The sequence below is a fragment of the Canis lupus genome, chromosome 27 (assembly GCF_011100685.1).
Source record: "Canis lupus familiaris isolate Mischka breed German Shepherd chromosome 27, alternate assembly UU_Cfam_GSD_1.0, whole genome shotgun sequence".
In the NCBI taxonomy this organism is placed as follows: Eukaryota; Metazoa; Chordata; class Mammalia; order Carnivora; family Canidae; genus Canis; species Canis lupus.
This window is the reverse complement of record NC_049248.1, coordinates 30,041,463-30,056,049: the sequence shown is the minus strand read 5'-3', so window position 1 is coordinate 30,056,049 and position 14,587 is coordinate 30,041,463. Positions and strand designations below refer to the sequence as shown.

General features: G+C 36.6%; 1 protein-coding gene across 5 annotated transcripts in view; it reads right to left on the bottom strand.

Annotated features, from left to right (window-relative positions):
- BICD1 (BICD cargo adaptor 1) overlaps positions 1 to 14,587 on the bottom strand; it is a 225,722-nt gene that overhangs the window by 38,831 nt on the left and 172,304 nt on the right. For all 5 annotated transcript variants that reach the window (XM_038577222.1, XM_038577218.1, XM_038577219.1 and 2 more), the window contains exon 5: positions 4,194 to 5,288. In XM_038577222.1, coding sequence (XP_038433150.1) covers positions 4,194 to 5,288 — 1,095 coding nt within the window. The remainder of the gene's footprint in view (positions 1 to 4,193; positions 5,289 to 14,587) is intronic.

The window sequence follows — 14,587 nt, the reverse complement described above, 5'->3', positions numbered from 1 at the left end:
CTTTCATAAATGGAAAGTGAAATTGATTTAGTTACATTTTATCTAAACATATCTATGTACTTGGGTATAGGGCAGTTTTTTAAAAAAAATCCATAACGTGGTTAAATTACCCTGGAAGCGACCTGTAAACCAAAGTCAGTAACAGGAGTTAAGGAAATGATAGTAGTTGAGGAAATAGTTAATGCAGATTCTTGAAAGTGTGTGATTTTTCAGACAGAAAGGGAGCTGAAATAAAACTTAATACAAGAAAGATTTCATCAAGGAGAAGAAAGTAAAGAAGCGGAGCTTCCAACTGAAATACAAAAGAATGCAAATATTCTTGTGTCACCTGTGCTCTGCAGACCTAAAAGACACAAGGCCATTGCAATTTATAGCATGGGTATCCGACAAACTGTAAATCTACACTACATATTTAAGAAAAAGAATTAACAAAGAACAGATTGCTTCCCGTCTTTGCCTACAACTTCAAAACAAAAAATTATAGGCTAATTTAATTCTTCACAATCTCCATAAAAGCAGAAATTCCAAAAGGTTGAATGAATTAAAATATTTGTTTGAACTTGGGATTTAGGCATTTCTGAATCTTGTGGAATTAACAGTGTTTAAAATTGAGAACTAGCCTGACACATAGTAGGAACAAAGAAAAATGTTGACTAAATCAATGTATGAAATCAATGTATACTTAGGGAATGTCTGTTTGATGCATAGCAGATGGTATAGATATTGAAGCCAAACTGGAAGCATCCCCCCTCCTTTTTTTTTTTTTTTTTACAAAATGTTAATCGCAGCCTTTCAGAGTATGTAAAAATACTCAATACTAATGAAAAAGTCCATTACTAATGAAAAAAAAATCCATTACTAATGAGATTCCCTAGGAAGACAATTCTGTTTTTTTTTTTTTAAAGATTTTATTTATTTATTCATAGACACAGAGAGAGAGAGGCAGAGACACAGGCAAAGGGAGAAGCAGGCTCCATGCAGGGAGCCCGATGTGGGACTCGATCCTGGGTCTCCAAGATCGCACCCCAGGCTGCAGGTGGCGCCAAACTGCTGCGCCACCCGGGCTGCCCAGCAATTCTGGTTTTTAACATTTCCTTTTGTGCTTGAAATGGACAGCCAGGACTTTCCTATGCAAAGTGCCAACCTCTATAGCAATAAATGGATTCTTTTTAAAATTAAAACAATGTTGGGATAGGGTAGTTTGTTAATGTTTTGATTCCAGAGTAGTTTCTTATGAGTTTTAATTGAATTTCAGATTCAGATTAAAATGATAATTTACTCATAAAATATTTTAGTATGTTCTGTAGTGCTATAGCTTAGTGGAATCTTCAGAAATATTACCGATTCAGAAAATTACCAAGAATGCAGAAATTGACCAGGGGGAAAATGGCAGTTGTTGAATTTTTTTTTTTTTTTTAAGATTTTATTTATTTATTCATGATAGTCACAGAGAGAGAGAGAGGCAGAGACACAAGCAGAGGGAGAAGCAGGCTCCATGCACCGGGAGCCCGATGCGGGACTCGATCCCGGGTCTCCAGGATCGCGCCCTGGGCCAAAGGCAGGCGCCAAACCGCTGCGCCACCCAGGGATCCCCAGTTGTTGAATTTTTAAAAAATTTATACACATATTCACTTAGGACAGACCATTAAGTTTAAGTTATGAAAATGTCAATGTACAAATTTGTAAGCAGGTGGAGCCACATGGTTAGTCATCTAAGGGTTGGAGAGGAGAGGATGACAAAAGAGCAAGATCTGAAATAGACATTCAAACTAATTTATTCCTTGTAAGAAATTCCCCAAAAGACTCAGTTTTGTGTGCAGAGTTTTTGTTTTGTTTTGTTTTTTGTCCACAGACTGTACAAAGCTTTCTTAGAAGTAAGAAATTCTAAGTATCTACAACCCTTGAGTAGATTTGGTGATGTCTGCATTCACTACATTATCTATGCTCCCAAAATTGACTTTCTAAATAAAAAATCTTGTTTCCAGACACAGAGATCTTCACAACCATTTCCCGAGTGTATCATTCTATCCTATGGTTCTCTATCTACTATTCTTCCCGTTTAGAATTTTTTTCTTCCTCTCCTGGAAAACATGTCTTTATCCTTTAAGAACAAACTCAAGTATAATTGCTTCCACGAAGTTTTTTGCTAACTCCATTAGGAAACATTAATCCCCTCCTTGGCAATGTTTCCATAGCTTCTATCTCAGGATGTATAGCATCACACTGTCATGATCTGTCTCTTTCCCAACAGCCTCACTAGTTTGTGAGTCCTAGTCTAGAAGGCAGGGATTGTGTATTAGTCGTCATCAAATGTTCAGCATCTTGCACAGTTTAGTCCACAGATGGTATTTCATAAACATTGCATATTTCACCAGAAGACAATGTGCATACAAAAACCCCTAAAGTATATTTAAAGATTCATAGAGAATGCAGAATGTCTATTTTTAAATCAGGAAGATTCCCCTTTTTCCCCTTACGACAAAATTCTTACCTTAGTCTTAATAGTGAACATTCCACAATGTCTAAATATAATGGATGTCATCTGCAGACATCTGAAGTTATTCATGGCACATAAGCATCATAGCAGTAGGCCCAACATCATTAAAATGTAAACTAAATGCATGGCTAGAAATGTGTTTTCATTTTATTTACTGAGACCATAAGGGTTGTGATGCTAATGTAATGCAAATGGTACCACAAACCACTGAGAAAATAAAAATTTAGCCAGGAATGTCTTGTATTCTGGTATTGCCCTGAATTCCAATAGTACTATTTATACCACTTGATGTTATGTCCTACCCTGTGAATAGTTATGGGCATGTGTTGAACTCCTACTAGATTACTTGGTCACTTACTTTTACATCCCTATTAGTACCTGCCTTGAAATATGTAATCAATGAATGCTTGTTCATAAATTAGTCTTCCATGGCTTATCAACCATGCTTATCTATACTTCTGCATCAATTAAGCATCTTGATACTTATAGATCTAAGTTGTTAATATTCAATCTGCAAGAAGAAGTCAAAGATGTTATTTGAATGGCTTGACCAAGAATGCCCAGGATATTATGTCTTTGATAAAGGCTGTCTAAGCCTTATCTAATATGGTATCAGTAATATGGTATTGCTTATTTATGACCACTTTGAGTCACTGGGTCTTTGGATTGTAGCAGTTTATGGTAACACATTCTTTCACTCTGACCTCAAATTGGAGTCAGATCTCCCACAAATTCTTTATTCATTCTAATCTTTTGCTATTTCCCTGAACTGATGGCACAAAAGGTCCTAATTTGCCCTTGGATTAATACAAAACATATTTATAGTACAAATAATATCACTGTCTGTGGGGCAGACCTCCCAGCTACATCAGTGGATTTATAGGGACTGAAGATGAGGATGCCAGAAAGGGCATGGGCTCTCCCCCAAAATAAGGGCAGAAGAAAAAGAAACATTGCATCTGAAATTATTCCCCAACACTAGCACTGCTTACATTTGCAAGAAGGTATTGGATGCTTTGTTGTTTCTCTTTAACAACACTCTTTCTCAGTACCCTTCTCAAATATATCTTCCATGGTTTACTTTGCAGAGAACCTAAACAGAAATTGAAAATATTTTCCCACCTATATTTCATAGCACTCCTATCCAGCAAATGCTCAAGGGTGGAAAACAAAATCAGACATGAAGGAGATCTAGGAATTAGGTAGGGTCATGCTGTAGCATTCCTGCTGATTCCAGAAGGATAAGATCTATTGTTAGGAAAAATTTTCTATTGCTTCAGTCCTGACCTAGGTGAATTAACATCCCAATTGAACCTAAAATTTCAGATATGTGGTCACTGGCAGAGCTAGTGAATATTCTATCTCTATCTCTCCCTAGACCTCTGTTCGCTCTGCCACTTTCCAGGGTGTTCCCATGGTGTAAGCCACTGTGCCAGCCTCTTCTGCCATCCCTGCATCTCCTGTTTCCCCACCCAGTGACTGCTGGACTCTAGCTAGGTACTGCCTGCATTGCCTTTCTACATCTGCAACTGGATCTTCTCCTTAGATCCTGCCACTGGGAAGTAGTTTGATTTATTCCTCTGCTGACCAGGAATCTGAACTCTCATTCTGATGATAACAGACACTCAAAAACATTAAAGAATTAACTAGTTAAGAAAGTGTTGGCTAGCATGCATTGTCAGTAGAATGAGATCACCTGTTTGTTGGCTTTCAGCACTGCCCTCAGTGTGGCGATCTGCTCCCGTTTGGTGCTCAGCAGGGACTTGAGCTTGAGGATCTCTTCCATTAAGGCTTCCTTGTCTTTATCGATCATGGGGGCCAGCTCCCGTGCCGCTGCTCTTTGACGAGACAGTTGCAAGGACCGGTCCACAGCTTTCTGCAGATGCTTGATTTGGTCCCGGATTATGGCATTAAGGTTGTAGATATTCATTGGCTCTTTGCGGATGTCACTTGTATCTAATACTGGAGATGATGGTGGGGCAGTAATAACAGGAGAGATTGTGGGGGTCTTGGTTGGACTTGGCTCTTTGCTGGCCTCTGTGTTTTCTTTTGAAACTGGTTCAGGTGAGGTCCTTGTTTCTACTGGGGATGACACACCCCTCCTGGCTAATCGTGGAGACAAAAGTCCCCTGGGATCATCAGGCCCTTTCAGGCTGCCACTACGAGTGACTCTGCTTTGCCTATAGTAGTCTAGCATGACCCTGTTGGGGGTTTCATTATTACACAGACATACATGGTGGTAAAGCTGGGCTAGCTCTTCACTAAATGTCACCAACTCATCCTGGGCTGTATTAAGGGTATTGTGATTTTCGTTGGCTATGCTGGTCATCTTTTGTAATTCCTTCTCCATGTGTGCCATCTTCTCTCCACTCTCCTTGGTGGTCTTCTCAAGACTTGTAACCTGCTCATCATACATTTGGATCTTACTCTCATACTTGGCTTTCTCTTCAGTATAGTTTTCTACAGATTTATTATATTTCTCCTTTAAGGCCTTAATTTCAGCTTTCAAGTCAATCACCTCAGTTACTGCCACCCTATATTTGCATTCAAGGATCTCTAAGCCATTGATGTCCACTTCGTAGTCATGGGCCTCCTCCCCTGAGTCCCGTCCCTTCTCCCCATCCAGCTCAGCCTTGAGTTCTTTGCTGCTCTGTAGGCCTCTCATGGCATTAACATGTTCTGTGAGCCGGTGCACCCGTTCATGCTGCTCTGTCAGTGCTCCCTTGGTATGTTCCAGCTGTGTTTGTGATTCCTGGAGATTGGCCAGAAGAATGGCCTTTTCCCGCTCTACCTGTAATGGCAAAAAAAAAAAAAAAAAAGGTCTCTGAATGACTTCAATGCAATGCCAACGATGTACTTGATCCACTCAGAGTCAGGCATGTATACATTTAAAAAAACTGCAGCAGAGCCAATGTCCTCATTATTTCAAATTAAATTGGAGTGTGTTTTCTTATTTCAGCAGTTCTGGTAAGTCAATCAGTTAAAAGTTTATTACTTTAAAAGAATTATGCTATGCATATTTACTCATCCAAATTCTCATGCATTATATGCATACACTCATGAAACTTGAATGTTATTCAAACAATCTTATTTTTATCTTTTAACACCTTGTAGAAAACATAAGATGTCAAGAGATAGTACTTGGCCCTGTATTTTGAGAGCCTTAGGGTATATCTGTTCCTTAGCTCATGTGGGAACCTGTTGTCAGGTGCCTATGATCAATCATCTTTTCCTTCTGAGAGCTCAACCCCAAATCAGATTTAACACCTAAGGCTTTAACTTACAAAAGAATGCTGGGAACCTTAATCATCCCCTTAAAAAATAAGCATTTAATCCCCAAAATAGACATGGAAAACACTTGATAGCTTTTATTTTATTTTTTTTTTAAGATTTTAATTAGTTATTCATGAGAGACACAGAGAGACAGGCAGAGACATAGGCAGAGGGAGAAGCAGGCTCCCACAGGGAGCCCGATGCAGGACTTGATCCCAGGACTCCAGGATCATGCCTTGAGCTGAAGGCAGATGCTCAACCACTGAGCCACCCAGGTGTCCTGATAGCTTTTAATATAAAAGTTAGAGAACAGAGTTTTAGAGTTAAAAGAACAATTTAAAAATTGTTTCCATTCCTTCAGCCCAAGTAGGAATTTTAAAAATTAGCAATTTATTTAAATAAATATAAATGAATAAATATACGGACTCAATATAAAATATTGTGTCATTAAATATAAATATATAAGAAATTATGATAGGAGAATTTAAAAAACCACCTTCAGGGGATCCCTGGGTGGCTCAGTGGTTTGGCGCCTGCCTTTGGCCCAGGGTGTGATCCTGGAGTCCCGGGATCGAGTCCCGCATTGGGCTCCCAGCATGGAGCCTGCCTCTTCCTCTGCCTGTCTCTCTCTCTCTCTCTATCATAAATAGATAAATAAATCTTAAAAAAATAAAAAATAAAAAAATAAAAAACCACCTTCTGTCCCTCTATACAGGTAATCATTATGAATTAAAAGTTTTTACATGCTGAAGACCTGGGTGGTTCAGTCAGCTAAGTGTCTGCCTTCAGCTCATGTCATGGTCTCAGGGTCCTGGGATCAAGCCCCATGTCGGGCTCCCTGCTGAGCAGGGAGCCTGCTTCTCCCTCTCCCTCTGTCCCTCCCCCTGCTCATGCTCTCTCTCTCTCTCTCTCCCTCAAATAAATAAATAAAATCTTAAAAAAAAAAAGTCTTTACATGCATATAACAAAGATGTGTTTTTCAGTAAGCAAATAATATTGAGACCTGTTTTAAAGATAATGGACTGATTTTGAATGTTTTTATATCTAAAAGAATTTATCAATTTGAACTTTTAAATTTTCCTGGATCATACATTACATCCCTCCAAACTTCTAAATTTCTAGGAGATAAGTAAAATTATCATTATATTAACATGATAAATAACAATTATTAAACTATAAATAATATAACACCAGCATAATACTCTAGGAGATCTATACCTATCTATAAATTTATAATATAGTATGGTAGTTTTTTAATAGATTGAGATATTGCCAAACTTTATTTTTTAAAAAAAGATTTATTTATCTATTTTAGAGAAGAGTGAGTGAGCAAGTAGGGGTGGGGGGAGGAAGAGGGAGAGAGAGCCTTAAGCAGACTATAGTGGGAACCCTATGCAGGGTTCGATCTCATGACCCTGAAATCACAACCTGAGCCAAAACCAAGGGCCAGACACTGAACCAATTGTGCCACCCAGGAACCCCAGTAGAGTAGTATTTTTATGATTCTTTGTGGTATGATATCCTTCATATTATTATCATATATAAACAGTCCTCACTTATGGTTCTAATATGCATGAATTTCAGTGATCATGGTTAGTTAAAACACCAGTCCCTCCAAACACAGTACATTAACTGAGCAATGTGTAAAGTATAAACTTTGCTGCTTCAATCTACAAAATCACTACATAATAACATGACCAGTGACCAATCAACATCACTTCTTTCAAGTCTTTCAGTGATTGGTCATAGTGTATCTATTATTCAATTCATTCACAGAGAGCAAAGTGTAGTTGTGTTGTCTTGTTTTCTTGTCTCCCAGTGGTAAACCCACATGATGTTTTACCAAAATAGATAGTCCAAAAAAGGAAATGGGGAAGGAAGGAAGGAAGGAAGGAAGGAAGGAAGGAAGGAAGGAAGGAAGACAGAATGAAGAAAGGAAGGAAAAAGGAAAAGAAGGAAGGAAAGAACAAGTAGCAGAGAAGCAAAACGTGGCAATATTGGAAATGAAATTTGAATCAGACACAAATGGAGTTACAGAAGAAATTGTTGAATGTGACAATGTTGACATTGATGTCATTTGAAGGGATTTAGATATGCAGCCAAAGCAATTTGGTGAAAGAGAATGCATCAACATGAATCAAAAAAAAGTTGTTACAAAAAAAAAAAAAAGTTGTTAGAAAAAAGGATAAAAATGTCCTAGAGGAAGTGTGTGACATGAGCACACTTAAAGGTACTATCAGAGATATTTTCAGACAGTGAAAGTGCAAAGGATAGAGTGTTGAAAGCTGACCCAAACTATGACAGGCATAGAAAAGATTCTTGTTTCATAAATTATATGATGAGAAGAAGGGAAAATGGAACTGTTCTTAGTAAGTTTTTTGGGGGGTGTAGGCACCATTTAAATTTTTGTTTCAAAAGCTTGGATGTCTCTGATATTCTGTAAAATATAAAGTTAATTTCCTTAGTATTTTGGGGGAGGATTAAATTTTTATTTCAAAGTTTTTTTTTGTTTTTTTACAAAAACATTTAATGTTTTTAATTTAACATTAATTTAATTTAAATACATTTCTACTTTTTGGATTTCAGTGTACTAAGTAGTTTTAATATTTTTTCATTTCTTTATACATTAAGAGAGTTTTTAATGTTTTGACAAAAATTTTTTAAAGATTACAGAACAAAGGGCACCTGGCTAGCTCAGTTGGTAGAGCAGGAGATTCCTGATCATAGGGTCCTGAGTTCAAGCCCTGCATTGGACATAGAGCTTACTTAAAAAAGCAAAACAAAACAAGACAAGACAAAAGCAGAACAATTGATTTTCTCCATTAGTTATGAGTTTGTTTTGCATGGTTTCAGCTTGCACAATCATTTATGGCCCAGCAATATCATGTAAAGCAAGGATTGCTTATATAATAGGGTCATGAAATTAGAACTAAAAATACAGTTTTGTTATTTTAAATTATTATTAGAGGCTTCTATTGTAGTTTTGATTTTATGACATAGTATTTGCCCATATCTAGAACACAATCCACAAATTACATATTCTAGCTACAGAAACCAAAATATCCCCCAAAATAGTATAACAGGTTTAAAAAAACAAAAAACCAACTGGGGCTATATCATCAGAACTTGACTCTAATTTTGGCACCAATATTTACCTGGCTATGTGAGTGGGCAAGCTTCGGTTTATGATCTTATAAAGGGATGATTGAGTCAGATAATGAATATAACGCTCAAGGTATTATAATATTAGCTGTTGTTAACACTTGGGTAACTGATTATTTTCATGACCAAAATGTTTCTACACAGCAAACACTTTGTTTCATAGATTTGTATCTGTATGTGCAAAAACAACCTTTTCATTTCAAAGTCAAGATTTACTTCAATACAAATTCTTTAAGTTGGGTTTCATTAGATATAACAAATTGTATCCCCATAGTTGAAGATGAATTGACTTATCCAGACTGTTGGGCAATAACTTTAAGTGAAAAACCCAGGTAATTAGGTAACATGGTACTTAATAAAAAGCCAAAACATTTGAATTTTTGATAAAGGAGATAGAAAATCTCTAAATATTCTGTTGTTGGTATTGTATTAATCTCAATGAAAATGGATTACTTCAGGAGTTTTCTTTTTCTCTTGAAAATTAAGGGAATTTGGTCAGAAAAGCCTAAACATCATTTGATTAGTTACATAATTACAACAGACAAAGCTGTTTTCAAAAAGTCTTTTAATACAGGGTGCCTGGGTGGCTCAGTTAAGCATTTGACTCTTGATCTTGGCTCAGGTCTTGATCTCAGGGTCATAAATTTAAGCCCTGCATTGGGCTCCATGCTGGTTGTGGAGTCTACTTAAAAACAAAAAAACAACAACAAAAAAACCTTTTAATAGTAAAAGCTTTTGAATACAATAAAAATTGGACCAGAACAAAATGTACTGAATGTGTCTCAAACTCATTTTTAGAGGAAAAAGTGTTATAATGAATGAGGTAATATCATTAGGAGAGTTCCAATCTGTGCTCTGCCAATTCCAATTTTATTTTTTATTTTTTTATTTTATTTTTTTTCCAATTCCAATTTTAAAATAACATTTTTAAGTCTAAAAGATAAATCTATCAAATTCTTCAGGATCACTCTACAGAAAACATCAGATTTTTAAATTTTTTTATTGTCTCTTTCGTGTATGTGTCTTCCACATACTCAGTACATTTCTGTACTGACCAGAGAATGATATCCAAATTTACACATATTCGCACATTTTTTCCAGAGAATTAAGATAGGCCTGCTCCCTCCCAAAGATAACTAAACTGTGGATAATTTTTATATAATTCCCCCATGATATTTTCTCCCAGCTACTGAGGTTTGGAGTGCTTTAAATTGTAACTGGATTTCAGAAGCAGTACATAAACTAAGATATGTTGTTGTGCTTTGAATTAATAAATGCAAAGCATTTCAAATATTAAAATTACATTCATTTTAAGTGTACTGTTTTAATCTCCGTTTGTGAAGAATTTATCCAAGAGACACCTGCTGAGTTATCATCCTCTATAGTGACTAAGAATGGTTGCTTTATTTCTCTTTCTATAATCTCCATCTTTTATCTGCAACTGAGGATTTTATTTTTTATAGTAGGGCTGGTTGTTTTGCCAGAAAACTTGAATGCAGAATTTGTGAACTCTTTAATCTAGTGTAAGTATACAGTATATGTTAATTATTATTATAGTTGTCATTATGTCCAATTGCATTTTTTTTAAAGTAATCGCTACTCCCTTGGGATGCCTGGGTGGCTCAGTGTTTGAGCATCTGCCTTCAGCCCGGGGAGTGATCCTGGAGTCCCGGGATTGAGTCCTGCATAGGGCTCCTTGCATGGAGCCTGCTTCTCCTCCCTCTGCCTGTGTCTCTGCCTCTCTCTCTTTCTCTCTCATGAATAAATAAATAAAATCTTAAAAAAAAAAAGTAATCGCTATTCCCAATGTGGGGTTCAAACCACAACCCCAAGATCAAGAGTCACCTGCAAGGCATCCCTCCCAAAGAAATTTTTTTAATTTCACTGAATGTTTATCTTTTAAATAAACACATTTACATGTATTGAGTACAGATAGATTCTTTTGTGGAAAAACAAAAGAAAAGATAACCACAATTTGCACTTTTATATTAAGGTTTTTATAGGAGAAGAAATCAAAGTTGTTTTATAGGTTATTAACTTTCATCAAGTCTTTATCCTGGTCAGCTGACTCAACTTGACACTTGACTGCTTTGTGTGATTCTTATCACAGTACATGTAGTATCGACATACACAAATAGAACTCAGAAATAAACTCGGAGAAGAATTCAGAGAACTCAGAGAAGAATTTATTCTTCTCTGCTGGAACTGAAGCAATTCTGGCAACGCTTCACTTCAAATCTGTGCCCAAACAAGAACTGTGAAAAAGATCAACCTCAGACAAGATGAACCTGGTAAAACAGAGTTACCATATGACTCAGCAATTCCACTCCTAGGTATATATGGAAGAGAAGAGAATTAAAACATATGCATATGCAAAAACTTATTCATAAATATTCATTCCATTATTCATAAGAGTCAAGTGGAAACTATTAAAATATTCATCACTGATAAATGGATATATAGAATGTGGTATATCCAAACAATGGAATATTATTGGGCAATAATAAAAAGAATGAGGTACTAATATATGTTGTATCATGTTATGCTAAGTGGAAAAGGACAGTCATGCAAGGCTACCTATTATATGATTCTATTTACATCAAATGTCAAACTAGACAAATCTCTCAAGACAGAAAGTAGGTTAGTGTTTGCTTGGGGCTCGAGTGGCTAGTGGGCACATGGTTTATTTTTGGTGCAATGAAAATGTTCTAAAATTGACTGTGGTGATGGCTGCACAATTTTGTAAATGTACAAAAACCATTGGATTATACCCTATAACTGGGTGGACATATGGTATATGAATTATATATCAAAAAAGTTGTTCTTGGGACGCCCGGGGGGCTCAGCGGTTGAGCGTCTGCCTTCAGCCCAGGGCGTGATCCTGGAGACCCGGGATCGAGTCCCACATCAGGCTCCCTCCATGGAGCCTGCTTCTCCCTCTCCCTATGTCTCTGCCTCTCTCTTTCTGTGTCTCTCATGAATAAACAAATAAAATCTTAAAAAAAAAAAAAAAGTTGTTCTTAAAAAAGATGACATAGGCTCTTGCTGTTGTGATAATAGATGCTCTTTTTATGTTTTCTGATGTATGGCAAAAAAGTAAAGCTTCTGAGAAATGTATTTGCCTATAAAAAGTAAATTAAAGCTAATCTTTAGGACGCCTGTGTGGCTCAGCGGTTAAGTGTCTGCCTTCAGCTCAGGTTGTGATTCCAGGGTCCAGGATCAAGTCCTGCATCTGGCTCCCTGCAGGGAGCCTGCTTCTCCTTCTGCCTGTGTCTCTGCCTCTCTGTGTGTGTCTCTCATGAATAAATAAAATCTTAAAATAATAAAATAAAAAATAAAGATAATCTTTATAAAATCTGTAATTGTTTAATGAGTCATCAATTTTGTCCTAGGAAATTATATTTGTCATTTTAAAAACACAAACTGATCAATCTTCTTTTAATTAATTTCACCCCATAAACATTCTAATTTATATATTATATATTCTAATTTTCATAAATATTCTGTAAGTCTTTGTTAAACCAGAGAATATTTGTTTGACTCTCTCTCTCTGTAGCAACTCTACTGTTTTTGACTTTGGGCAAATGACAAAAACATATCTGTGCCTCAGTTTCACATGCTATCTGTAAAATGAGCATAATAATACTATCCACCCTATACAGTTGTTATAGGTACCAACCAATTAAGCAAATATATAAAAATTGCTTTGACATCTTATGGGACATGGAGCAAATTGACCACTTACCATCATTATAGGAAAATTAAAATTGTCTTTAATAGAGTGGATCTAAATATAACATGAATCTTTATTTCTTTCACATCCATGAGGATACAATAAAACATCAGTTTCAGTTTCAGAGAAATATTGCTCTTTTATCACATTAAATGTGAAATTGTACAGCTGGTGTGATACCGAAAAGAAAAATCCAAAGAGTTTACTCCTTAGTTTGACCTCCTGCAATGTGAGGTTAAACAGAGGCTGTTTATCAGAGGCAGAAGTTTTGGCATAAGCAAAGAGACTCCTTTAAATAGATTAAATAATTTAGTTATCCCAGACAAGAACTATTTATTTTCATTCTAATAAAACTAATTAAAGTACTTGGTTGTCACCGGAAAATATCAATTACAGTTCCCCTTGAACAATGCAGTACTGCTGATTGAAAACCTTACCAATAACATAAATAGTTGATCAATACATATTTTGTATGTTATGTGTATTATATACTTTTATTTATGATAAAGTAAGCTAGAGAAAAAAGTTATTAAGAAAATCATAAGGAAGAGACACCTTTACAGTAGGGTACTGTATGTATTTTTTTAAAAAATCTGCATGTAAGCAGACATGTGTGGTTCAAAGCCTGTGTTGTTTAAGGCTCAGCTGTATACTCTATTTGAAATAACCGAGTCTTAAGGGCAACACAACTCTAGGAGGTACTATTTAAATTGAAGTTGTCCTAGATTTTTGTATTAATTATTACCATTTCCCAGCAGATGGCAGTACGATCTCTTTGACTTGGGTATGATGTTTTCAAAAGGTTTCTTTAATCCTAAGGAAGAAAATCCTTTTAAAAGCTGCATATTCCCTAGTACAGGGTGTTGGATCCCTCCCTGAGCCTTTCTGTATCTCCCCAAACTGTCAACATTAACAAAGCACAGGTGTTCCATGCAGTACTTTGGACCCCAGCCAAAAGAAATCCTAAAAGACAAGGGAACTATGAAAATACAAGCTGTGATATCCAAAGTATGCTGATGTTAGAAGCCAAGGTACACAAGATTGAGAGCTGCCTAACATTTTGGCAATTGCCATGCCTAAAACAGCCATAATTTCAAAATCCCAGGTGGCTTTACATAAAAATTTTATCATAACTCACTGGGTGGTGATGTTCAGACCACTCTAGACTTCTCTAGCAGCAATACTGCACCTGACTGATGAGAGGTGCATCAGTTTGGTCCTCATTTTCTCTTCTTAGCATGAATACCCACATGTTTCACTACAGAAATGTTAAATATTATTTTATCATTCACTGCTGCACCTGGTCCCATTAGAGATGTCATAAAATATATAGTATATGCTGCATATTACCTTTCTACATTCTGAACATTTAATTTCAAAACACACCCGGCCCCAAGCATTTCATATAGCCACATTTAAAGTACATTTTATTGGGGGTGCCTGGGTGGCTCAGTGGTTGAACGCTGCCTTCAGCTCAGGGTGTGATCCTGGGGTGGTGGGACCTAGTCCCACATCGGGCTCCCTGGGTGGCTCAGTGGTTGAACGCTGCCTTCAGCTCAGGGTGTGATCCTGGGGTGGTGGGACCGAGTCCCACATCAGGCTCCCTGCATGGAGCTTCTCCCTCGGCCTCTGCCTCTCTCCTTCTCTCATGAATAAATAAATAAAATCTTCAAAAAAAGAAGGTACATTTTATTGCTTCCTCCTTGGAATGTCCAGAAGAGTGGCACTGACACACAGTATATGCTGCAAGGTGCATTAGTACTATTGTCTATCAGAACTGTCATACTATTTTCAAGCCTCATTAACATCAAAGACAATTGCAATAACTTCTAGGCAATGTATCCTGTAATTTTTTTAAAAAGATTTTATTTATTATTTATGAGAGACAAAGAGAGAAAGAGGCAGAGACACAGGCAGAGGAA